The sequence below is a fragment of the Zootoca vivipara genome, chromosome 1, assembly GCF_963506605.1.
Source record: "Zootoca vivipara chromosome 1, rZooViv1.1, whole genome shotgun sequence".
NCBI lineage: Eukaryota > Metazoa > Chordata > Lepidosauria > Squamata > Lacertidae > Zootoca > Zootoca vivipara.
The window spans coordinates 63,381,243-63,408,943 of NC_083276.1; the positions used below are offsets into that span (position 1 = coordinate 63,381,243).

Genomic DNA, 27,701 nt, shown 5'->3' on the forward strand with positions numbered 1-27,701 from the left:
CCCTATCTGTTGGGTTGTACACACTCCATTCTTAATCCAATGTGAAGTAGGCAGACAGCAACCTGTTGCTAATATGGATGCATATCCAGTAAGGATACAAGTAATGTGTAAGATTGTGATTCAACACTCAGATCTTCCCTACTTGATCAGAGCAACTGCAGACAAGTTTCTTCAGTAATCCTGGCAATGCATTTAGGAATGTATGTATGTATGTATGTATGTATGTATGTATGTATGTATGTATGTATATTATGCCCTTACACAAAACATTAGGGTGATATACAACAACATAAAAACATTTAAAACTATATGACACAGTCATTAAAAGGGTTATATTATTAAAGTGGCAGGACCATGGCAAGAGGATAATATTCACCCTACCTACTTCCAGATTGCTCCTCTCTTCCCATTTGAAGCAAAGTCCAAGTTCTGTGTATGCCTTGTGTGTCTGTGTCAGGCTGATGGCCACCTGAGACAGTCACATGGTTGCCACAGAGGCCTGAACTGGACCCAAGGCATCTTCAGTGTAGATGCTGAAATTGCCTGGCACAACTGTCCTGGGTTCCTCTAATCTAATACCATGTTTGGAGATCATTTTGGCCAGCTTGGCCAAGGAGGCTGTTGGGCAGCAGAGCGGATAGTACACCAACAGCATCCCTAGCTTGTCTTTTTGTCCCAGCACCAGATTTATACCCTCACGTTCTGTTCCAAGGAGAGGTTTTCTGGTGATGGAGCGTGAACTCCTGTGGACCACAGCAACTCCCCCAACCCACCCCTCCAGTCTGGCTTGGCATTGTACCAAATACTCAGTTGAACAGGTCTGGCTCTCCTTGCTCCTGCACCCAGGTGCTCATTCACAACTAAATCATGGATTATCATTTAAGAATATCACCACCAGACTTTTAGGCACAGAGGTAGAGCACCCAGTGTAGTCCTCCCTTGGGCATTCCCTCCTCCAGCTGTGCCTGTTCCTCCCCTCAATCATGGAGATAGGCTGTGCTACTGTGTCCCCTTCAAGATCTCTTCTTGCCAGGCACATTCTGCCTGGAATCCACTCACTTGAAGATGGTCACAGGTGCTCAGGCAAATAAAGAACCCAGTCACAGATCTATTATTGCCAGCACACACTAAAAGGCCATCTGACTGCAATTAATCTCCAGCTGAACTTCTTTTACGGGCATTCTCCATCCCATCTTCCACCTGGGACACTGCAAACATAAAATGTCCCTCCCTCCCTCCCAAGGGATGCCAACTCCCAAGGTCCCAATGGTTCTCCAACACTGGTGGGAAATGCACTTAATCCTATGTAAGGCCAAACCACACATCTAAGTCTCATATAGCAATACAATACAAACCCTGCTCCGAGGAGGAGTAAACAGGGAGGCACCCTCACCTCCAGTCTACCTCCAAAGGGACAACTCCCTTTGGTGTGTTCCTCCAGGGTCACCCAAAGGGGCTGTCCTGGTGATGGCGGCACTCCTAAATGCAAACAGCTCTCCTTTGATTGCGGAAGATTGCGGCAGTTAACTAATGAGAAGGACAACTCCAGATATTAAAAAACCAAGCTTGTTCTTCCCAACTAGACAGGGGAAATTAAATAAAAACCCAACTGGCTTGCCAGTGGATAAAAAGGGGAATGGGTGAGCAATAGGGAATCAGGTACCAAGGACCTCCTTCTTTGGAGGTCTTTAAGCAGAGGCTTGACAGGCATATGTCAAGAATGCTTTGATGGTGTTTCCCGCTTGGCAGGGGGTTGGACTGGATGGCCCCTGTGGTCTCTTCCAACCCTATGATTCTATGATTCTAGGTGCTTAGACTCTCTCCTCTCTTTCCAGCAATCACTCACTCACTCACCAGAAGCCACAGAAGATCTCAACAGCATCCTCCTATAGGATAATTCCATAGCATCTCCAAAGAAGTAGGTGGGTGGGCCCTAGGAGCTCATCCATGATATCAAGTAGTGAGCTTACAAGCTTGTTGTGATAACGTACTAGTTGTACTGGACACGTGGCTGCCAAAATCTGCACAACTGCAGCTGTTAAAAAAGTGCCAGAATTTTTATGATGGCCTTGTAGCCAGTCTCCAGATGGATATAACAATTCAGATCCATGATGCATTCACATGCCAGCCCAGCAGCTTCAGACACTTTGAAATGTAGCCACAGGAAGCTAAGTTGGTGTTCACTGCGAGTTTTCTTTACCACCACCAAGTAAAATAGATGGCTACTTCTGGAGGTTGGCAACTTTTCAAATATAAAGTTGAAAGCAGTAATAGATTTGGAAATTACAAAAACTTTACTGTGCTCATTAGGTTATGAAAATTATCATTTTCTTACTGTTTTTTAGCCATAGTTGTGCAGTCGGGTCCAAGAACAAAGATGGCTTTGTTTTTGTCCTGTTCTCCATTTTTCAAAACTCTGAGTCTCAGAGGCATATAGCTGTCTGACTTCTTACCAGTAGGTTTCTTCAAGGGAGGACTGTTTGGAATCAGCAAGCCTTCAATGGGCCAGTCAAAAGCCTTTCAAAACATAAACAAAAGTGTTTATTCCATTTTTAAGAATTACAATGATAAGCTGAGAGTGACCAAATAACTTCACACATATGCACACCAATTCAGTATCTCCATATTGCAGGGCTAGGGAGTAGACTGACACTATGAGAATAAGGGCTTGCTAGAGGCTATTTGTTTTAATTTTAAAGTATATAAGCTGGTCTTCAACCAAAGGTTGAAAGATTCAGATAGGGAGTAGGGAACTGAAGGATCAGTTAGATTGTAGAGGATCATTTTATGGAACACTGAAGGAAATCTTCACCCTAAACTGTCTTATGGTACAATCCAAATCCTGAATCCATTGGGCTGGTTGTTGTCATCTATCTGTCTTGGGAGACAGTGGAAGAGTGTTCCTTTGGGGGTTAAGTCAAACTGTTGGAAGGCTACAGTGCCTGCTGTGACTGTAGAGACAGATACGGGAGAAACATGTTTTGTTGTTGTTGTGCTGCAGCTGATGCACCATGGGGTTTCTGTTGAGTTAGGATACAGCACATTCTCCCACCCTCTGCTCTGGTGGAAGGGTGCCCAAGCCAGTGGAAATCAATCTACCCAGCACTATCTACCTCAAAGGGGGTGGGGAAGAAGAAGAAGAAGAAGAAGAAGAAGAAGAAGAAGAAGAAGAAGAAGAAGAAGAAGAAGAAGAAGAAGAAGAAGAAGAAGAGTTTGGATTTGATATCCCGCTTTATCACTACCCGAACGAGTCTCACAGCGGCTAACATTCTCCTTTCCCTTCATCCCCCCACAACAAACACTCTATAAGGTAAGTGGGGCTGAGAGACTTCAAAGAAGTATGACTAGCCCAAGGTCACCCAGCAGCTGCATGAGGAGGAGCAGAAACTCGAACCCGGTTCCCCAGATTACGAGTCTACCACTCTTAACCACTACACCACACTGTAGTGTGTCAGGCTACTGAGAGCCTATAGCCACTACTGTGTGATTGGGCACAAGAGAATTGCTCTGCCCATTGCACTGGCTTGATTAGACAATCCTACATGCACTGCAACCTTAATATTTAGAAGGGAATATTTTTTGTACATTCAAATTTGCTTAGACAGTTTAGTCAGTTGAGAACAAGAAAACATACTGTGCATGTGCTGACCATAAGCATTTGCATCAGACCATGAATGTATGTAACAAATTATCAGCAAAAGAAATGTTTTAGCATTGGTTTCCTGACATATGGAACTAAGCAGAGAAATCAGCAAAATGACACTTAGCCTCTGTTAAAGTGAATTTAATGAAAAGAATTACACACAATGGTGCATATATTCTGGACAATCAGAAAAATAAGAGTTTGCTGGGGAGGAGAAAGGAGAGGGTTAGGTGTGAGGAATGATCAAATTCATGCCTAGTGAAACTCTCTGGATTATGATCTTAGTAATACATCATTTCTAATATGCAATTAACATAGTACAGTGGTACCTTGGGTTACAGACACTTCAGGTTACAGATGCTTCAGGTTACAGACTCCACTAACCCAGAAACAGTACTTCGGGTTAAGAACTTTGCTTCAGGATAAGAACAGAAATCATGCTCCGGCAGCACGGCAGCAGCAGGAGGCCCCATTAGCTAAAGTGGTACCTCAGGTTAAGAACAGAGTTTCAGGTCAAGAACGGACCTCCAGAACGAATTAAGTTCTTAACCCGAGGTACCACTGTAAATGTCATTCACACTATTAGTGTGTATCTGTGAGTGTGTACTTTAAATGTAAGAATAAATATATATTTTTAAGTGTATTCAAATAGCTATGCACATACCTGCATGTGTGTGGGTTGCACTTTATCAAATTACCTGGTTTAGTTCTCCATTTGGAAGCACAGGCCACATATAGGTCAACTTATTCCACAAAGGATTGTCCACTTTTGACTGTTTCCACTGACCAGGCTTACTTGTTCCTCCATGTTTAATGGCCCACCTGTAATGGAAAAAAAGGAGCCTATTTTCTTATCTGAAGTATCAGCAATGGTCTTCTTAACAAATATATTTCTGACTAGGAGCAATTCTTGAGCAGCTAAATTATAGCTCCTTTGATTGGATTCTCTTAGATCTAGGACATTCCCAAGTGGACGGCATAATATCCATGTTTGAGCCACACACACACACACACACGCTTGGCTGCTCTGTTGGTTTTTTCTCTCCCTCTGCTGGCTTTCATCTTTGTTACTCCTGCTTAGTTAATTTAATTTAAATAGATACTGATTTGATCATTTTTCTGTTTTAGTCTTTTACAATGGATTTGGATTTGAATGTTAGTTGCTTCTTTTGATTCAGAAAGGCAGGATACATGAAATCCTAGTCCAGCTACATTTGGTCCATAACTATGAACAAGCTGGGATGAAACTGAAGGAAGTCTTGAGTTCCTTTGCTCCCTGTTCCTCCTGTTGTTCCTCTATGCAGCTGGAAGGCATTGTCAGCATTCAGTTTCACTTCCACAAAATCTTAGTTTGTTATGCAAATAAATAAATAAAACAGGTTAGGTTTTGTTTTTTTTAAAGCCACCCTCACAGCCCATTGCTTGAAGTTGTCTTGTTTGAATTACTGTATATGATCAAGGAATGAAGCAGGTAGAAGATTTTCTGAAAATGTACTGATTTTAGAGATGGGCAGCATGACAGCAAAGTGTGAGATGTGACCATACTTAGTGCCATCTCTCCTTTCTCTTGATCATGCAAGTACACACAACACACACATCCCATCCCTCCTCCTCCTCCTCTCTCTCTGCCAAATGAGAGCAATGCTGTTGCTTTCATGTCCTTATCAGCTTCCTTAAGGCATATCACTGGCCACCATCGCATGGAGACAAGCGACTTGCCCTAAGCCACAGATTGAACACAAGGCGGAGGCGGGGTTTGAGGCCCCCCTACATATACCCAACCACTCTTTTGATATTGGATTCTCTGCTGTAATGCAATGCACATTTCACAAACAAAACAATTTAATTTCCAAGCCAGAGCATTGCAAATTGATTCTCCTTGAATTAGTTTACCATCAATTCATTACCTCTCAGATCACACTCCAATTAACTCCTCTTCAATTAATCCCCAAAGGACTAATTTCCCCTCTGCCCTCCCAAAAAGAAGGGCATGGAAACACACACACACACACACACACACACACGTCATACGCAACAAATGCAGCCCTATCCTCTTCTCTGCCTGTTTCTTAATAAAGAGGTGTGGTGGGAAGCAAAGAAATAGAAGCACCTACAGAAAGCAGAGGCTCAGTATATAGCATCTTGATTTTAAAGCACTGGGTCTCTTCTCTTCCACCCCCACCCATGGCAGATATCAGCGCAAAGCACACTGCTTAGCTAGAAAACTCTTGGTGATTTAGTTCCTTTTATTTCAATGATAAAGACAACTATTTTCTTTGCTGATAGAACTGGGAGGGAGGTCACTGCCATCCTGTTGAACAAAAGACTCTTGGGGATCCAGTTGCACATCAGGGGACTTGTGGGAATTCTGCTAGGTCTTGGACACTATTGTCGACGAACATTTGCAGCGCACACCACACGGCTTTTCCTGAAAGAACGATTAAGCTGCCAGGCGTCAACGCAGTATGAGTTTTAATAACTAAGTTCAAGCCCCCTGAAAACTGCGTTTTATAAATGCAAAGCTGACAATCTGCAAGCTGCATTGGCATAGGTAACAATATAATGACTGTATAAGTGCCTAAAATGAAATCTGCCCTTAGTGGCGCATTCTCTTCTCTTTCGGTTTCTGCCTGTGTTTTCAAATGGCACCTGTAAACCCAACATTTCTCGTTTGCAGCCACTAGGTGGAAACAGCGGTTCGTGGAAGTACAATTGAGAGGCATTTCTTTTGAAAAGCTGCATCACATTTAATTCTACTTAATGTTATTTTATTTATTTCTTTTTTATTTCAGACAGCCCTAACATAATTGCTTCCCCCCCCCGATGCCTCACGAAGAAGTAAAATAGAACTCCTTGTATCCCAGATAGCTGTCAAATCTCTCTTTTTCAAGCATGTGTGCAAAGGACAAGGCAAGGCTAAAAACAAAGTGACATACTTTTTAACCCCATAATCAATAGGTATGCTATGACTCTCTGTGACTATAAAGAAGCAAAGGAAACACTAGCTACAGTATATAGTTTCATCTGAAGTTATCTGGACTGCTGAGATTTTGACTGTATTCTATCCCTTGCTTATATTTTGCAATGTTTTACTGACTGCTCTGATCTCCCTGGTGCAGTAAAGTGGGATATATATCTGATTTTAAATAAATAAATATTACCCAACATTTTACCACTTCTGACTCAACATGGACAAATCTGAGTGCTTATCATATACCGTTGAACTTTGTAAGTAAAATTGGGCGGGGCAAGGAATTCTAATTATAGTACAATCCCATGCATGTACTTAACAGTAAGTCCCACTGTGTTCAGTGGGTCTTGCTCTCAGGACAGTTTGCATAGGAGTGCAGCCTTATTTCTATTTCCGCTTAATTGTCTGTGGCAATCTACACAATTATGCAAAAATGGACCCACAAATGGTGTTCACTATGAAACTACCCTAAACTTTCACTAGCATTAAGGGCTGCTAACTCACGAGTAGAAATTATTGTGCTTAAATATAAGTCCCTGCTGAATAACTTTCTCAGGTATAAATAACTTTATCAGAAATGCAAAGAAATCTGTAAGGATAAATTACTAAGACCCTGAAGGTCTGCACTATGTCAAATCATGACAATTAGAGCAATATCTGGCTACAGAGTACATTTATTTCTGCTTTTAACTGTATTTGTAATGTAATGGAAACTAAGGTGTTGGTTTACAATGGCCTGCCCCATAATGTATATGTCACAGCTGAGCCGCAAAGCATATTAGCAAAAGGCAGGCTATTCAATCGCATTGAAGAATTCTACAAAAATCAGAAGCAATTTGACCATCCAGGAAGTGTGGAAATCACAGAAGGACCCAGTATAGATTGCATGCCACCCACCCTTCTGATCTAATAACATATTTTTATTTTACTGTATTGTTGCATGAAGTGAGCAATTAGCCTTCAGTCATTGGGAAGGAGGTTAATCACTAACTGACTGGAATGGCTCTATATATTCTGAGATGCTGCAGCCTCAACTGTGGGTTGCTCTTGGCCAGGCACTGTCCCTGGAAAAGGATGTTATATATTGGAGAACAACTTACAGATGATATGGAAGGGACAATAGAAATATTGTGGTCTTCTCAATATTGCTTCATGGGACATAGGACTCCATAGCTGTGAAAATGCATTTCTCTTGAATTTTCTAATCTTGCAAGCCCTTACCCACAAACCTAGTAGTAGTCCTCCCTCCCACTTGCTAAGGGTTCAGCTAGGAGTGAGGAAAGGGCCCACAGCCACCCAATGCCCAAAATACAACTGTCCTCTCTTAAGTAGTAGAAATGATGGAACTGACCCTGGCTTAAAACTGAAAGGAAAGAAACAGAGTGGCAATTTATGTTATCTTCAATCTGAGGAACAATTAAACAACAGACAGTCTGGACAACTGTGGCAGGAAGGGAAAGTTTCAGAGGAAAGGCAGCTTGGCAAAGAAACATAGGATTGTAGAGTTGGAAGGGAACCCAAGCATCATCTTGTTCAACGCCCTGCAGTGCAGGAATCCTGCCCACAGCCATCCCTGGGTGGACTCAACTAGGGTTGCCAGACTCAATAGAGGACAGGACTTCTGTGCCTTTAATTGCCCTGCTCTCTTTTGAGTCTGGAAACCTTAAAGAGAAACCAGCAGACCCTTTGCTTGGAAATTCAACAAAGGGTCTGCTGGTTTCTCTTTAAGGTTTCCATACTCAAAAGAGAGCAGGGTAATTAAAGGCACAGAAGTCCTGTCCTCTATTGAGTCTGGCAACCCTAGACTCAACCCACCAACCTTCTGGTTAACAGTCAGGCACACTGACCCATTGCGCCATGATGAATGTAGGTAGGAAAACAGGTAGCAGTTCAAGAAACGGGAGGATGTCACAATGCAGTCTTGTGCATGGGAAGCTGGAGTTTGGGGCAAGTTGTTCAGAGCTACAACACAGAAGCAGGTGACACAAGGTGGGGGCTTGTGTCTTGTGTCACTTGACCCTTTCTTCAGCAGCTCCAGCTTCCGTTTGTCCTTCCTGCCAACTCGGCAGCATGAAACAAACACCCTTCCACACTTGGGTTCAATTGCCATAATGTGTCAAAGGAAATCTCTGTGTATAATGCCTTAGTGAAGACTTTTTCCCCCTCCTTTTGTCAAAACATTCAAACAAGAGAAGGCCTGTGTTTCAGTACAAGCTTTGCATGCAGAAGGTCTCAGCATGTTCAGTCCCCAGCGGGTAGTACTGGGAGAAACCTCTGCTGAAGCCCTGGAGGGCTGCTTCCAGTCAGTGTAGACAATATCAAAGTAGAAGGCGGGTTTCTATGTTTCTAAAATACTATTTTTTCTTCCCATTTTCTAAATGAGTTGTGGTTTGTAGATTGAATTCAACAAACAAGATACAAAAGAGTTAAAGGAATGGAGCTTTTTTAAAACTTTAAATTAAAGCTGACCTTTTCTGTCTTCTATCAAGTAACAATTACATTGTCTTAAATCTCATAATGAAATAAAATGAAGTGCAATATGTAATCTGAGCATGATATTCTACGTAATAATTACCTTGGTGAACACCAGCCCAAATCAGCATGCTTCTAATAAACAGGTAGGGGGGGGGATAGCAGATTTGCATAATATTAGTGACAAGGACAAATACCGTAGTGTTTTTCTCATACATTTTCTTCAAGAATATTATGGCCCATTTGCATTATTTATCTTTGGTAGAAATAGGCTACCATTATCAAAGCAGGACCTGCCCCTTTCCTGTCTTCAGTTCTTTGAATCCTGCCCCTCTTACCAGCACTACACCAGACCTACTCTGTCAGATTTTGTAAAAAGCTGCTACAACAAACTGTATCTCCACTGCACAGGTATTTCCTCTGTGGACTATCTTTTAGCAACAATATGTAGCACTACTAATACTCAGCACTTTTTCCCCCTAAAGAACTTGGTGATGGTATTTACATCTTGAGAAATTGTAAAATGTTTCTCCCACCTGCTCCCCATATTCTGTGCCCTCTCCTTCATTCCATACCCTCCAACATGTATCCAATGAAAATAGGGACTGCCCATTCCATAATGATAATTTTAATATTTATAGACATCTTACTGGGTTGCCCCAACCACTCTGGGCAGCTTCTAGCATATATAAAAACATAATAAAACATTAAACATGAAAAAAAACCTTCCCTATACAGGATTGCCAGGATTGCCTTCAGACAGGTTGGGGGTTGGATAACTCCATACCCTCCAACATTTCTCGAATGAAAATAGAGAAATCCTAAGGAAAAGCGGGTCATTCCAGGATCAAATCAGAAACCGGGATGGCTTCTCTAAATCAGGGATGTCCCTGTAAAATGACACTTGGAGGGTCTGTCATTCTCTGTTGAGTTTATGATGAAATATTAATTATAAAATTGATAATAAAAATAAAAACACAATAAAAATGGAATTGTTTAACATTTTATAAATGAGTTTTAAAGATTTTAAAAATTAAGACTGGTGCCAGTCCCTGTCACAAAATGGCTACTGTGGGGTGTGTTGCATAGCAAAAAATGTCAGCTGTTGGGGTGTGGCCTAGCACAAAATTAGAAAGAGCAGGATCATTGGTGCTTGCTCTTGTTGCCCTTTCTCAGGCTTATCAGGGAAAGTCAGTGCTACAGTATGTCCTGCTGGTCCTGTTTGTAGCAATCACACCAAAATGATTTTTCCATATATTTAGAATGATAGTTTTGTTGTCTAATAACAGCATGGAACATTATCTGGTATCAGGGGAAAGCATACAATATGGCCATCCCCATTCTGTCTTTCACATGCAAAGACTCACAAACACACACAGACACACATGCACCTCCCTGTCTCTCTCATTCACTCATTCACCTCAAATATGTACAATCACACATTTATGTATCCCTCCCTCCCCCACACACCACATTTATACATCTACCTTTTTTCCTCTCTCATACAAAACACCTAAGAACCTAAGACTCAAGCCAGTGGCCCATCTAGTCCAGCATCTTGCTCTCACCGTGGCCAAATATATGCTTTTGGAAAGCCTGCAAACAGGACACATACACCATACATAGATCTCTCCTTCTGTGTCCAAGTGCAACTCTCCCCTCCCCTCACAATACGTACATGGTTTGTGAGTCGAGGCCCTGCTCCCCACTTTGTCATGAAATAAGACACATGGACACAAGTATTTTAGGTTAATGGGCTAAAAAAGGCCACAACTTTATTGGTTACAGAATGTGAGTGGTATTGGTATTGGCTTAGGCACTGGATCAGACAGACTATACTTGAGTCCTGCCCACTCTGCAGAGAGTCACACAAGGGTTAACAACTAGTAGGGGGAGCTTGTTGATGCAAATCAACTGGAAGCTTTCCCCTAGAGTCACCGGAGGGTCGTGCCATGGCCCTAGCCACCACCAGGGCACCGGACAGGAACCACGACCGCCGGATTCCTTTAACGGAATACCCTTCAAGGGGAGGGGTAGGTGATGACCACAACCTCCCCACTGACACACAGCACATTTTCCAATGCCTAACCGCCAAACCTTACAAAGTTGTGACGATTTGCTATGAGGTAGGCAAAAAAACCAAGTGGCTGGACCCAATCTGCCAAGTGAAAAAAAATCCTACCAGGCCTCTTGAACAGGCGAGCAACCGAGGTCCATAGCAAGGTCAGGTGCTGAATGCAAGACATAGAGGGAGGGAGGGCGGATGATCTGAGGAAGCAAGAACAAAACAAGGAAGAGCTCGCGGGCCCGCAGCTGTTTAAATGCGGCTAAACCACGCCCCTCATCCAGCTGGATTAGCTGGCTGGGGGGCATGATGGGCCCAGGACTCCAGTGACGCAGGGGGCCCGGCCATGCCCCCCTGCATGCGCGGTAAGTGATTTCCGCTCACAACCCCTCCCCTCTGGGAAGAGGAGAGGCTTTTCTCTCACATGCACATAGACAACATATAGATCTCTTCCTTCCTCCTGTCATGTCTATGCATGTGGAGATACCCCATACACTGCTCCTTCTCTCCCCAAACCATTTTTAAAAAGCAAGCCCTACTACAGGATTGTCCTGGCCCTCAACTAGCAGAACTCCCAGCTTGGTTTTTGCCACAGATTTTAATGTGTCCTTGTCATTGGTTTGTGGGGAGGTTAGGGTGACATTTCATTTATTTGTTTAGGTTAGTCCTACTTGTGGCTGACATGCTAAACCAAACCATAACTTGCATGTTTGGTCGCTTGCAGTAAGACCTGTTTTGGTTTAGCATTGAGTATGGACAAGGGCAATGGGAGCACTTCTTTCCAACCCTGGACTTTCCAACGTCAGTGCTGTGACAGGGCTGCCTTAGTCAAACTCTACACCCTACCCATTCACCAAGCCTTATCAAAGTTCCATGAAATGTGAGTGCATGTTGGCTTTGGCCCTATCTTGAACCCAATGGAATTCACTTTCTTCCCTCTGTCTTTTTTGAGCTTGAGTGATTAGACATTTTCAGTGGAGTGGAGTCTATCCAAACCAAATCACAACCAAATACAGTGGAAACTTGGTTTTCAAGCGCCTCGGAAGTCGAATGTTTCAGCTTTTGGACACTGAAAACCCGGAAGTAACTGCTTCGGTTTTCAAACGCTTTTCGGAAGTCGAATGTTCCACATGGCTTCTGTATTGCATTTTCCAGACGTAAATACTTCCAGAAATGCAGCTTTCAGTTTTCGAATGTTTCGGAAGTCAAATGGTCTTCTGGAATGGATAACATTCGAAAACTGAGGTTCCACTGTATACAAAACTATGCAAACATTGCCAGGGTCTCTAAAACATATCAAATACAGCCAAGTAGTTATATACTGTAGTCTTGGAATTATATACATTTACATAAGTTTTCATCACATTTAGGTAAAGGCAGTTTGACATGGAGAATCATAAAGGAAAATCCTCTCCAGTGGCTGATTGACTTTAAGACAAAAAACAGACTAAACTAAAACAGTCTCTCCTTATAGTTTAATTTACATATTTATGTTACTTCATAGATGGTAACAGTACATACTAAAGTAACAGAACAAAGTAATAGCCGCATTATATTATTTTGGTAAGGAAGCGGGTAGCATTTTGTCACACACAAATTCTGCAGACACACAAGTCCTGCAGACCTGAAATTCTCTCTCTTGCTGTCACTCTGCCATTCTTGATAAGGAAGTGAAGACCTAAGCATGTCATGCACATTAGGTGAAGCTAACAGCCTCTGGGGACAGGTGCTTCCCACACAGTTTAAAGAAATCCTGGGCTAGCCGAACAATGAAATATTAGACACTGCCCATGCAATCTGAACTGGGATGCAATTCTGACCTTTTCCTAAGAAAAATGAAACTGAGCACCATATTAGACACATTGCTTCCTTATGGATGTACAACTATTATTTTAACTATGTTTCTAAAAAAAGTAAACACCTCAGAGGTTTAAAAATATGTTACTGAAAATAAGAAGACCTATTTATTTATTTTTAGTTTGCTTGACGTTTTTAGGCAGTACAGCAGAGATAGAAAGAGACAACATTTCCCCTCATAGAAGCATCATACAGGACTATAGAGATGCTGGCTCAGTGAGAATATAGTACATGCTTGGGATGCAGAAAGTCTCTAGGAAGCGCTGATACCCTGGAGAGCTACTGCTAATTCAATGTAGTCCATACAGAGCTAAATGAACCAATGATCTGACTTGGTATAAGGTAGCTTCCTGTGTTCCTAAAGCCCTTCTAAGTATAGGAATTTACTTAGGAAGTTGCCCTATCAACTTGTAATCCAGGTACAGCAGTGAGCCACAGTCAAAGTAAAGTAGTGAGGGGCACCATGCCAAAATTACCTGGCAATCAGTGTACAAGATCCAAGCAAGTCGCTGTAGGAAAGGCAAAATCTTCCACAGCCCCTCTACTTGCATTTAGGTATACGAGTCTCCTATCTCATTTGCAGTTTCTCCCTGTGACTGGAATTTATAAGTGAAGATTAAAGGTACTTTCATTAGAGGTAATTTCAGAAGTTTTTTGCAGGATTTTTTCATCTGCATTTAACATCACACCAACCTTTGGGTAGCATATTCAAATGTAAATCATATTCCACTTAGAAATACGGTCTTGGTGCAGCAAATAAAATGTTCCCTAGCGAAGAAGGTGAATGATAGATAGATAGATGATAGATAGATAGATAGATAGATAGATAGATAGATAGATAGATATTATAGCATCCTTCAACCAAAGATCACAGGGCAGTTCAATATAAAAATGCAAAATGAGAATACAAAATACATTTTCAAAAGCCAATAATCCCTCTCACACAAACACATTTTAAAAGCCATAGAATCTTTAATCCGCCTGGTTACAGAGAAAGGATTTTGCTTAGTGCCTACATATATATAGTGATGATGCCAGGAAAGCCTCCCTGGGGAGAACATTCTACAAATGGGGAGCCACCACAGAAAAGACCAGTTCTCATGTTGCCACCCATCCCACTCAACCAAAGGTGTTTCCTTTGAGCTCAGTTTTGCTTTTTGCAAAACCAAACCAAACCAAATCTCTGCAGTGCTTTTTTTGTGATCACATTGTCAGACCAACACCAAGCCTTTTTTTTTTTGGCAGGGTGGGGGCCTGCTTTGATGGGGGAGGGAGAACTACACTGTGGAAACGAACTACATGTATATGTTTTGGATAACTGAGAATTATTTCTTAAACAGAACATCCTAAATGATGTAGAGGATAATCTGAATACAAGGTAGCAAAATGATTTAAGATATATTAGCAGAGTCATCATCACTAAAACTAGCGATAGCACTGATAAGACATCAAAGTGAACATTTACATTCTGTTCTGAGTACCATGTTCAATAAGAAGGAGATCGACATATGGAGGAGATTCAAAGGAGTTAAACCACAAAACTGATTGAAGTAGCTTCAGTATAGATAAAAGATGACGGAGCCTATTTAAATGTTTGAATCCTTACATGGAGACTGCTTCACATTATTCTACAGTCTACACGGTAGCAGTAACATGTAAAGAAGCCCTAAAGGGGAACACAATTAGTTCTAAATGTTTAAAAGGATGCCAAAAAACAGAGAGGGAATAGCTGTTCACACAATCCACCAAATTGAACCCCAAGAGAAAGTAGGATTTAGGTCATTATTTGAAATGCACAGCTTCTGAGGCACAAAGCAGTTAAATAAATGTGCAAAGCTGGGAGAGATGTATGTTCCAGAGCCTTTCATAAGCATGCAGTTTTTATAATGGGTGAGAAGATTCAGAACCTGTACACTTTCCAGTCTGCTTTGTCAGTATTTCCATTAGGGCTATGGACCATACCTAGCTGTACCACACATTCATCATGTTCAAGCTTCATCCAGTGTTCTGCAATTTCAGTTCTCGTTGCCAGAATAAAGGAAGTCAACAGGTTCCTTCCACGCACATCAGATTCTTCTCCATCAGATATGATCAGGAGCCCCTTCAAAGGATTAAGTGGTACTAGCTGGCTTGTTATTAGGCCAACTAAAGTGCCCAGAAATCCTGGGCCACTGGCAGGGACTAACAGGACTCCAAAGAGTGTGTGGCAGAAGCAGGGGGACCAGGAGAGGGAACCAGTGATTTATGGGGTGTCACACCACCCACAAAGCAGGACCCCAGGAAGGAAGGAGAGTCAGGGCAGTCCAAGGCAGAGGAAGGCGAGGAGGATGTGTCAGAGGAAGAAGGGATGGTTCGCTGAGGAATAGGTCAGTTGATTTCTTACCTTCCCCTGCCCCGCTGTCTCCTAGAACCAGAAGGGACTCAAAAAGGGAAGAGCAGTGACAATTTCTGTGCAGGACAAGTCCCAGGTTGCAGGCATGCAACCCATCAGAGGAGGGGATATAAGCTGGAGAAGATGAGGGGCACCACTGCTGCTGCAGCTGAGCCATAGGGCCGAGACCTGTGGACAGTTGCCTAGAGGCTAGAGGTGTGTGTGTGCATGTGTAATCAGAGCACCGTGGAAGCTGCTGTTAAGTGTTTCTCTTGCCAATAAAGAGTTAGCTGTCAGACATGTGCCTTCCTTATCTGGGTTGAGCTGTGACAGCCACTGGGCAAGTCCACCACATGTGGTAGAAAGTACCTGAACACACATTGTGTCCAGCATAGAGGACAGGTAGTTTTTTTTGTGATTCTGCTAAGTGCCTAGGGAAGCAGATACAACCCATGGATCAGTTTGAAAGAGTTCTCCTTCAACCTGGCTGATACGGAACAAAATGGCACCCTGTCCCACCTTCCACTCCATTTTGCTGGATCAATAGTTACGTTTAGGCCATGTTTCGAGGTTTGTTTAAGACTGTCCAAGAACTCTGTCATTTCTGATAGTATTTTGCAAAGATCTGATAAAAATCCTTTATCTGTACATGATATTTGAGAAATAAGTTTTTCAAAGCAAGTCAATGGTTTAGTCATTTGTTGTATGATTATTGGCATACAAGCAAAATCTTGTATTTGTCAAAATGGTAAGCATGTATGTTGAGGGAAGGAAAACCCTGTTGCACAAATGCAAGCTGTTTCAGTTGTACAATGATTTAGTTTGATTCACCCAATTGTAAATAAGTAAGAACTTTCCTTACTTTCTCAGAAGTACAGAGGCCAGTTTGTGTATCTGAAATATAGAAAGAATCATCTTAAGAGTTCCCTTTAGAAGAAAGGTCCACTAGAAAAGTGGACAGAGCATATTTGGTACTTGTAGAATGACTCCAAAGTACAAAATAACTGCTACTATTTGAGCTTGTGTTCTGTTTTCTGAGCACTTAATGGCTTGATTACTGACAGCTGGTGAGGTGGGACTGCAAACTTAGCTCTGCACCCTAATATTCTATCCAGAGAGATCCAAATGGAGCTGGTAGCGTATCAAGTTCTGTTTTCTAGTGTCTAGGGAAAATATCACAGCAAGTTGAGTGGAAGATAGATTTTTCTAACCCCATCCTTTAACTTGGATGTCTCCGGTTTTGAAGCAGTGAGATTTCCACCCAAAGGTAATGTTGGGGCTCTCAATTTTTGGCTGCTGATGCTGCCTGGCTTATTATTCATCACAATGCCAAGGTCTCCAGGACAAGACAGACTGGCGAAAAGTTATCCATGTTAGCTCATAAAGGATAGTAGCACTCCATAAATTATGAGTCGCTACTACAGTTATCCCATTTTATATCAGGGACAAATATGCATAAAACCCTATTTTTCCTGGTATTCGGATCGCTACCTCAACTTACAGGAACTGAAAATCAAAATTGCCACTTGTTAACCGACAGAACTCTCAATCCTTAATCTTGCTAGCAGAAGTAACTTGGATGAAGGGACAGAAACTATTTTTTTAATGAGATGACCACTACAATTCTAAAGAGGGTCATAGATTTTGAGATGCAAGCTTTTTAGAGTCAGTGGAGCACTGGGAAATCTGTTTCAAATATATATCTGTGTAATGAGGATAAGATTTCCAGTCTGAGATATTTTAATAAATTCATTAATGCTTAAAAAGCAGCTTTGCAGCATACTGACTCGCCTCAAAAATATATTTATTTAACAGGAGCCAAACAAAATGAAATCTGTGCGTGTATGTGTAAAATCTAGACCCTGAGAGAATTAAATAAAATTAGTAACCTACCTTTTATATTTTTATTACAGGGATCTAAAAGATAAGAAGTTGCTGGGAAATTAATAGGAACATTCTTTTGTTTCATTTTATACAGCACTGGAGCCTTCAGAATTAATTGCAGCCTTCTAATAAACACAATGATGTAATGACGTATTTAACATTACTGGTTTTTGTTTGATTCCAAATAAATTGCAGATTTTTTTCTGGTGTGATACTAAAACAATTACCATTTTGAAAAAGGATAATTAATCTGCAATTTTTTCACATTAGATCATATATCTCTAAAGAGGGCCCGCAGATTTGATAGTCTTCAGCTGCTGTGTATTTATTTTTCATTTTTTTCTAGTGATGTACCGCCCCATCAGTGCTGACATTTAAATGAGTGAGTATTCAACACAAATGTGATCATTTGTACAGCATCCAATGCAGCCCCATACTGAGATGATTGCTTCTTGGAGCCATCTATGGGTTCTCGAATAGAGGGGAAAAGCCAGGCAAAATTTTATCAATTTACATTTTTCTGTGATTAATTTTTATGCAAATAAGGGCCCGACCGTGCTCCCATCTCACCTGAATCATGCGGATCATCAAAGACAAATTGAGCATCACTTATTTAAAAAATAGGCTTTAAACTACTCTACAGCTGTGCTGGAAAATGCTAAGAGCAGGGCATGAACTTTTCTAATGTAACAGGGATAGATAAGAAAATGCCTCTTTCTGCTTTTTGTTATCCACAGTCTCACAAATGTAAATCATAACAAAATCCTAAAAAATATATTTGGTTTGTAGCTTCTATCTCTTTGTAAATATTTGACAGCCAAAAACAAACAAACAAAAAACAGTGGGAGGAGATTTCTGCCCAATACTTAATCAGGTTCTGCATACAAACAAAATAGTCTAACTATATAAAACTGTATATCTGGAAAATGTTTTTTTATTATAAGTATAAAGAATAATAATTTGCTTCCATTATTAGAAAAATGTGCTCTATGCACACATAAAATTAAATTGAATTAACCACATATATGCATAAACTACGGTATATGTATTATATCGTTTTTTATAGAATTTAGTAGTGTACATCTAAAAATATAATCAATTAGTGTTTGCTTCTGAATGGAAATAATGAGAAAAAGCCCGCCTACACAGCTGTACATCCCACTCTTAAGCGCATGTTCTCGTAAGTAAGCTGTATTTATGTCTTTAGATGAATTACATATGCAGATTAAAGAAACAAGTTCTGAGAACTTTGCATCCTTCAAGAATGGAAACTAAGCTGAAATACTCACTTTTAAAAAATTAGTTCTCCCATAAAGGTAAAGGTAAAGGGACCCCTGACCATTAGGTCCAGTCGTGACCGACTCTGGGGTTGCGCGCTCATCTCGCATTATTGGCCGAGGGAGCCGGCATACAGCTTCCAGGTCATGTGGCCAGCATGACAAAGCCGCTTCTGGCAAACCAGAGCAGCACATGGAAACGCCGTTTACCTTCCCGCTGTAGCGGTTCCTATTTATCTACTTGCATTTTGTCGTGCTTTCGAACTGCTAGGTTGGCAGGAGCTGGGACCAAGCAACGGGAGCTCACCCCGTCACAGGGATTCGAACCGCCGACCTTCTGATCAGCAAGCCCTAGGCTCAGTGGTTTACCATTTTGATGTGCTTTCGAACTGCTAGGTTCGCAGAAGCTGACAAGCTGGAACATGTGCAAAGAAGGGAAGCCAAGATGATCAAGGGTCTGGAAACCAAGCCTTATGAGGAACGGTTGAGGGAGTTGGGTATGTTTAGCCTGGAGAAGAGGAGACTGTGAGGAGGTATGCAAGCCATATTGAAATATCTAAAGGCCTGCCACATGGATAGTGAAGCAAGCTTGTTTTCTCCTGCTCTGGAGGGCAGGACTCAAACCAATGGATTCAAGTTACAAGAAAGGAGATTCTGACTAAAACATCCGAAAGAAACTTTATGACAGTAAGAGCTGTTTGACAGTGGAGCAGACTTCCTCAGAAGGTGGTAGACTCTCTGTCTTTGAAGGGTTTTAAGCAGAGGTTGGATGGCCATCTGTCATGGATGCTTTAGTTCAGTCCTACATTGCAGAGGGTTGACTAGATGACCATTGGGTTCCTTTCTGACTCTAAAAAAATATGATTCTATTATCTGATATTCAATATCTTCCTCTGTGATGGCTGCAGAAACGTGTCTGTACATTCTAGAAACCAGGTGTGTCTAGTTTCCCCAGGTCAGGACTGATTCTGCAGCATATGAGGTCTCTCATGTGTCTCACTGTTTCTCATCTTAAAGGATCGAGTTGCAAAAGAGAAGTAGGAAAGGTTTTCAATGTTCAGCCTCTTTCCCTGTGCTTAGGATGTTCCTGTTTTTATGGATAAACTCTAACAGTAATAAAAAAAAACACCAAGAACAGCGCAGTGAAATAAGTTATTATAATATACAATAGCACCATATAAACTGCTGTCTCTGAGGAACCACGTTCAAAAGAAGGCATCTGTAAGCAAATAGGTCTTTAGACCCCACCTGAATGCCTGCAATTATTACATATTTCGACTGGAACTGGGTTCTACAGGCATGAAGCCACAGATGAAAAGACCCCCATCCCTCTGTAAAACACTCACTATCAATTAAATATATGGCATATGGTCCCTTTAAGAGAAACTGCTATGACCCGGAGACCAGATCCTGGAGAGCTGATGAAGAGTTGTGGGCTGGCTGGAGACGTGCAGTTTCCCAGGCCTGATCAGAAATAAAGTCTTTTAACCTTTAACTCAGCTTGTAGTGGGATTCTACACAAATAGCTGAAGATTAAACACCCTCCTTCATGCCCCCCCCCAAGCCTGATAGCTGGTGGGCACACAAGCAGGGCTTTTGAGGTGATCTCAAAGGGCAGGCAGGCTTATACAGTGAAGGCAATCCTCCAGGTAGTTTTGTCTTAAAACTTTTAGGATTTTAAGGTCAAAACCAGCACTTTACATTGAGACTAGAAACACACCAGTACAAATATAATAATATAGGGTTCATAAATTTAGCACAGAGTCCAGGCAATTATGTAGCTATGTACTAGTTAATGCATGCCATTCCATCAATCTGGCAAAGTTGCATTATTGATCCCAGATACCTTTGCCTATCATCATAAATGCAATGATCTGAACATTTTCTAGCTAGGCAAAAATATCTATCTTCTGTGCCAATGGAAGTAAAGTGGTGTGCATTTCTGTGTGATATATCATGTTTAGATTGGGGGGTGGGGCAAGGAGCACAGGTTAGGCAGCTGGTGCTGCAGGCCATAATGAGCATGAAAGCATGGGGTTGCTCAGGCAACAGAAAGTCTAAAGTTGCAACTCTTTACCCAGTAATTGTGTGCCAGATAAATGCAGAAAGATCACACTACTCCATATGTGTGCTTACTATCAGAATGAAAAATCTATAAAGTTCACTGAGAGACGAGTGGCTCATCATTTAACATACCAAAAAACATCCAAAAGCTGAACTGACAGCAACGATAATAATAAAAACTCAGTTACTAAATTCTATCTTTTATAATTGACATTGCGGAAGAAACTGAGTACGATGATCGAAACCCAATAGCTCTGAATACAATAATCATAATATTGTATGCCTATCTCAACAGAAATAATTTAAGAAATAGTACTGGCATCACTAATGCTGCCAACTGACAGTGATTTCAGCTGGTACAGCTGTTCCTTGGAAAGTCAAGGACAGTTGCCAGTGAGTTGAGGAAACTCACTCATCTCTTTCACAGTAGTAAATTGGCACCTCCTAGCTGACAGGAGGTGCTGTCCCCAATAAACTTAAGAGTTCAAGGCAGCAGCAACAGGAAGAATTAAAGAGAAGACACATGTGTTGCATAAAAATGTAATACATTGGGGGGGATAACAACAGATAAAAGCAAATTACAAGAGTTCTGTGTATGACATCATGTCACATAGTTATTGTTTTTCTTCCGTTGAGGTACTGACCTTTCACATTAGGCCAGTACATTTAAAACTGAATGCTCAAAGGGAAAAAATTGCATAAAGACCACATCCTTTTGTTGCTGAATTTGAACGCAGTGACCCAGAAGAAAAGGACATACTGAAATGTCCTTAAAATATCTTTTATTTAAAAGTACGTACCGGCTGCACTGTGGTTTTCCATCAAAATTATATAAGGAAAAGCTTCTGGGACTCTAAACTTAACCTTAAAATAAAAAGGAGCATGGTAGCTATGAACCTTAAGTAAATTTAAGGTGTGTGCTAGGTTACATGCATGAAGTGAAGTAGTAATATCTTCTGCTATTCTATGCATTTTGCTGAAATGTGTGTGAAATTACTTTTTTAAATTAGTTACTTAAATTTATAACCCACCTTTCTACATTCAGCATCCAAGGGGGCTCAACACGAAGATAAGGTCCATAATAATAATAATGTATCTGATAGGTTTTACTCTCTTTATTGTTAATTTAATTTTTATTTATTTATTTTTTGCACAAACCCTGGTTTTTTTACTGATAACTTTAATGTTTTTTGTACATTGGGAGCAGTGCTTCCCAAACTTGGGTCTCCAAGTGAGGAAGCTGACTGATTTGAAGGGGGTGATTTTGTCAATTTGCATTTCTTAGTGCAGAAAGTATTGATCTGATGTGTAGAGATCTTTCCCATTCTACTTAATTCAAGAGGGTTCTGGAAACTTCTCTGTGATTTGGGTTATTCCTTCAGAGAAGCTGACTACAGCTGTTTTAAACTGGTTCTGTTATCTCTTTCTGTCAAGGTCATGCTGATGTGGTGTTCTGTATATAGTGTTAAGGTTTATACTTATTATAAGTTATTGTAAGGGACCCCTGACCATTAGATCCAGTCGTGACCGACTCTGGGGTTGTGGCGCTCATCTCGCGTTATTGACCGAGGGAGCCGGCGTACATCTTCCAGGTCATGTGGCCAGCATGACAAAGCCGCTTCTGGCGAACCAGAGCAGCACACGGAAATGCTGTTTACCTTCCCGCTGGAGCGGTACCTATTTATCTACTTGCACTTTGATGTGCTTTTGAACTGCTAGGTGGGCAGGAGCTGGGACTGAGCAATGAGAGCTCACCCCGTCACAGGGATTCGAACCGCCAACCTTCTGATCGGCAAGCCCTAGGCTCTGCGGTTTAACCCACACAGCGCCACCTGCGTCCCATAGGTTATTGTAAGTTTAAGTTAAGTCTGCTGCAACTGGATTTCTTATGGACAGTGCCAATCCTGAATGTATTGGATTTGTGACCATTACACTAATTTGCCGTCAGTAGCCGTAAAGCTCTGCTGGATGAAATACAAGTGCCTCTGACCTATTTTTGGGGAATCTTCCAATGTGTTTAAGTTGTTACGCTGCTAACTATACACTGGAATCTACTCTGGATCTGAGTAGAATTCCACACCAGATTTGACTGATCTAGGATGAAGTTGCATTCTCTCTAAAGGATCAAGCTAGTAGCTTTGGGGACCTCCTGTGGAAACACAACTTGCCTCTGTGGCCAGAGTGTCTCCTGCCATCTTAGGCTGCAATGCCAAGTGCAACCCTGTCTAGAGAGATCAGATCTTGATTTAGTAATCATGCACTCATCACATCCAGGTTTGATTGTTGTGAGTTTGCATTTGAAGACAGTTCAGAAACTCCCATGTATTAGAAAACCAGGGAAGACAATTGTGATTTTTAGGAGTTTAGGTGACACAGAATAGTGCTCCTCTCATGACTATTTATCATTCTGGGCCTGGGTCCTTTAAGCGGTTAATTCTAAAAAAAATTACCCCCTCTTAGTCTATAAAATATTCAGTTACAGGCTGAGATGGTACAGCTTGGGAATTGTAATCATTAAGACAAACCCTTAGCAGAATTTCACAGTAACGGCTAATACAGGAGTATATGGGTAGTTATCTGTGTTGGCTACATGCCATATACAAAGTAATCCTCTGATCTTAGAAGAAAATATAAACATTGTCAAGGCCCATGAAGTATAACCCAAACAGCAGATGTGATTAATGTGAGCGTTAACTGTAGGTAAGTAATGAGAACACCACTGAACCTCAATGTGGACGGAAAGACCACAAGGTGCTGTGTACTGGCCAACTCCAGAGATCCAATCACTTATTCTCGGAGGGGTTTCCAACAGCAGAAGGGATGTAAGGTAATTGTAATGCTCTGTAGTTTTCTCTCGGTTCATCTTGTTCTGTAGTTTTCTCTCAACTGATAATAAAATATTTAGCCTTCACCCCATCTGTGGAAATCAATTTGGAGTGACTCCAAATTCTAAAAGAACATCTGCCTTTGGCAGAACAATTGGTGTGGTCAGCAGGATTTGGAGGTGACGCCATTTTGGGGGAAGAAAACTGCAGACAAAGTGGTGGGAGCAATAGAGGTCAGACTGGGCACATACCTGGGTGGGTTCCTGGGGAAGCATGGGCACCTGTGGCTCAGTTTCTGAACTGGGTGACTTCACTGGTGTCTTGGGAACCTGAGTTGGTTGAGATTGGGGGGTCCCACATGTAGTTCTATGCTTTAGAGGCTTGCAGATACTGTATTGGGTGTCAGGGAGGAATTAGAAGCCACTCACAAGTAAGTACAACAGGAAAAGGCTTTTTCTTTTCGCATGGAACAGCAGGATGTCTTACTTGAGGAGTTGCAGGCAGGAGCACAAAATGAAATCAGTGTTCTGAAGGAGCAGGTTGTGTTGCTCAAGGAGTTCTGAAGTACAGGAGTGATGTACAATCCAGACAACAGCTTCCTAAGGGAGAGCACTGGACTCGGCAGAACACACGCTCCCATCAAACAGCAGCAGAGTCCTAGGTAGTAGCTTCTGTTATCATTTCAGCCATAAGGAACTCAGGCCAGCTTCACACATAATGAACCAGTTCACACATAACACTAAACAATAGCTGTTGCTAAACAAGCCAGTTCCAGACCATGGGTTATAAAGCTGTCTTTCTTTCTTGTTTGTTTGTTTGAAAACAGGAACACTTCTTCATACGTAATGCTAAGCTGAGACTGTCTGAAAGTTAAGCACAACAGAAGTCCACCTTCTGGCCACAAGGGAAGAAGAAACAGGAAAAAGAAGTACACTAGCTTTGCTTTAGATGTGAAGGATCAACTATAGTTTGGTGTTACAGCCATAGTGGAGCCCAATTTAGAAACCAAGGTGGAGGGGAAGCAAGAAAACTGATAGCCTGTCCATTCATTTTAGGCACATGTTTTATTTCAATCACAGGGAAAAAAAACCTGCCTCAACAAACATAAGAGTAGAAAAACCATTAATGACAAGGTTGCCCCGTTATAAACCACAAATGTGAATCACCCACAAATACATGCATACCATATCATATCATACTGATATAAGAATTAGAGACCCTATGTGTATATTTTTATTATTTTAATACTGTTTCAATGTTTCACTTTAATTGCATTTAACCTTTTAGAATGTATTAGGCTTGATTTTTGTTTGTTCTGCATTTGTAAGTCTCCCCCTCCCACGTTGTATTCCATCGTTCCTTATCTACCCCTGAAAGTGGTACAGATGGCAGGGTGTTTCAGCACCAGAGTGTAAATCAGCTATCCTTGAAGCTATCTGAGACCCAGGAAGTTGATTTTATGATGTTCTTCCCTCAGTGAGGGTTAGGTTGCCAGGGTAACGCCGGACATCCAAGACCTAAAATGGTCTAATGGCCTGGGCACATCGGGGCCACTCCAAGGTGATGTGGGGGTGAAGATACCAGTATGGAGCCATGTGTGCTTTACATCTCATGACCTGTATGTGAAGATGTTTTATGCCTCTTTGTTTGCTGTGTTTAAACTATAATATAAGCTTTTGTTCCAAAGTGCCTCGGGGCAGACCTTCTCAACTGGCAGGTTGCATTGAGTGAGCTCTGTCCGTTTGCAATAGCTATAATAAAATGCCAGGTCCCTAAATCTGGATGCTGGGCTTGGAAATAGTTTCCTTGACTCTGTGGTTTATTCAAAAGGTGGTTGTTCCTCACCTGGGTAACAAACAAGTTGGTGTAGAGGTGAATTCTTACCACAATCCTCACTCGGGATTCACACTATGGCTATTGCTATTATGGCTGAGGTATGCGGAGGGGAGGGGGTCGATTCATGGAGATGGGTTAATCATAGATCACAGAGGCACACACAGAAGCTCTCAGGCAACAGCTGCAGTTTTGTTGTCATGGGGTGATCATGGAAATATCTGTGATTATATTTTAATTAGTATTAGCAGCGTATATTGCACCAAATATGGTATTTCCTTCTTCATATTGTGCAAGTAACTTTTTAAAAGGCTTCCGACATACATATTGCGTTTGTAAAAGAGTGTTCCTGACAAAACGGGCATACAGAATATGAAACGGAGGTTTCAACCTCTCCTTTACAAACTAGGGTCATCAAGCACGTTTTTTATGCAAAACTATTTGATGCAGCTCCCCCCCCCCAAAAAAAATAACCAAAAGCATGAAAAAGGAAGAAATAAGCAAAAGTGAAAGATTATTGGTTGAAGTTTAGGTGGTACAGGAGACTGAGGTCTTCCCTGCTCTGCTGGACAAAATCAGGCATCTTCTGCAATTACTGGGAAAATAACCAGCTCTGCAGGCTATGCCATCTAAATGTTTTCCCCCACAACCTCAAACAAGATTGGAGACATGCCTTATAGCAGGCATGAGAAACCTCTGGTCTGTGGGCCAGATTAGAACTGCCGGGGGTCCTAATACACCCTGCAAAGTTGGTTTCTCCAAACCACACCCACCTGCCCCACACCTAACTTCTTGTGATGTCAGGTGTGGAGCTGGTACAGTGGTACCTCAGGTTAGGAACTTAATTCGTTCTGGAGGTCCGTTCTTAACCTGAAACTGTTCTTAACCTGAGGTACTACACGATTTCTGTCTGTAACCTGAAGTGTCTGTAACCCGAGGTACCACTGTATGGAGCAAGTGAAACCATGGCTGCACTCCCCATTGCCCCTTGGCAAGCATGCAGTGACTTTTAAAGTGGATGCCAAATGCAAGCCCTATTGGGATTGGTTCATCTCAACCAGCAATAGTCCTGCTACAGAAATCTACATCCACTCTGAGCTAATGACAACGAGCAAATAAATAAAGCCCCCCTGGTTATGGCAAAATTCATGCTAGCCAAATCTCCTGGCTTCTCCAGCAGTGCATCAGAAAAGAGTTGGGGTGTGTCTGTATAAGGTCGTTATCCACCTCCCAGCCATAAATAATCCTGCTACTGCTATCAACTTCCAGAATCAAGTACTCATCAGCACAGGCACAGCCAGGATTTATTTTAGGGGGGCAGAACCGAGTTATCTGTGGTACAATTGGTCAGTTAGTTAAGTATTTTTATTTATTTACAGTGGTGCCTGTTGGGAAAGCGCTCTGGGCTATCTGCAGCCCCCCCCCCCGATCTCCAAGCGTCCTCCGGTGAGCATAGCTCTGGAAAAGGCACCCCCTTCTTCTCCAGGGCACTCCAGCGACATAAACCAACTTGATTTATGCACACTAGCCTTCTCTCTTGACACAGCAAAAGAAAGAGGCATCATAGTTCTAAACTACTACCATATTTATTTACAGAATATTTACAGACAACAGCATTATGGCGCCTGTTCTCTCCAGCTCCAAGAACAAACAGAACAGCATAAAAGTGAAAGTACAGTTTCACAGTCTTACAACGGAAGAGTGATAAGACAGACTTCCTTTCTCACACTCTACTCAGACAGGCTTGGGAATTATACCAATCATTTTTTTAAAAAAAACCAGCATCGGGGAGCATGAAATCCTAACATCACCTTGGTTTGCATATGTTTTGGATTACAAGCACGTCAACCCCAGAAGTGTGTGACCCGGTTTGCAATCTTTCTTTAGATTACAACCTTCTTCTTCTTCTTCTTCTTCTTCTTCTTCTTATTATTATTATTATTATTATTATTGGCAAAAAAAAAATGGAGGCCCCATCGGCGAAAGTGTGCCTTGGGTTACAACCTGTTTTGGTTTACAATCAAACCTCCGGAACGTATTATGGTTGTAAACCAAGGTACCACTGTCCTTGATTTAGGGGGACAGCTACCCCCTCCTGCACTCCCCTGGCTATGCCCATGCTCACCAGTCTGGACTGCAAACCAGCATCCATATCCCCTTCCCAGACTACAATGCCCACAGAGGTTTAACAATCAACTCCTCTTCACAGGGCACCCTGGGAATTGTAGCTCTAGAAGCAGAATAGAGGTCTTCTAACAACTTCTAACAACAACATTAACAACCTACAGCTCCCATCATTCTTTGGGAGAAGCCATGTCTGTTTAAAGTGGCATTGGAGTGCTTCAAACATCTGTTGTGAATGTGGCCCCACACTACAACAATCACATATAATGGGGGGGGGGGTTATAACAGCAAAGGGGAAGCATGGATGTGGGGAAC

At 41.8% G+C, this 27,701-nt stretch overlaps 1 protein-coding gene across 1 annotated transcript in view; it reads right to left on the minus strand.

Moving 5' to 3' along the window:
• Window positions 1-27,701, minus strand: part of DCDC1 (doublecortin domain containing 1) — a 236,116-nt gene that overhangs the window by 39,560 nt on the left and 168,855 nt on the right. The window contains exons 20-21 of the mRNA XM_060275323.1: window positions 4,342-4,465; window positions 2,336-2,517 (exon numbers count right to left, since the gene is read on the minus strand). Coding sequence (XP_060131306.1) covers window positions 2,336-2,517; window positions 4,342-4,465 — 306 coding nt within the window. The remainder of the gene's footprint in view (window positions 1-2,335; window positions 2,518-4,341; window positions 4,466-27,701) is intronic.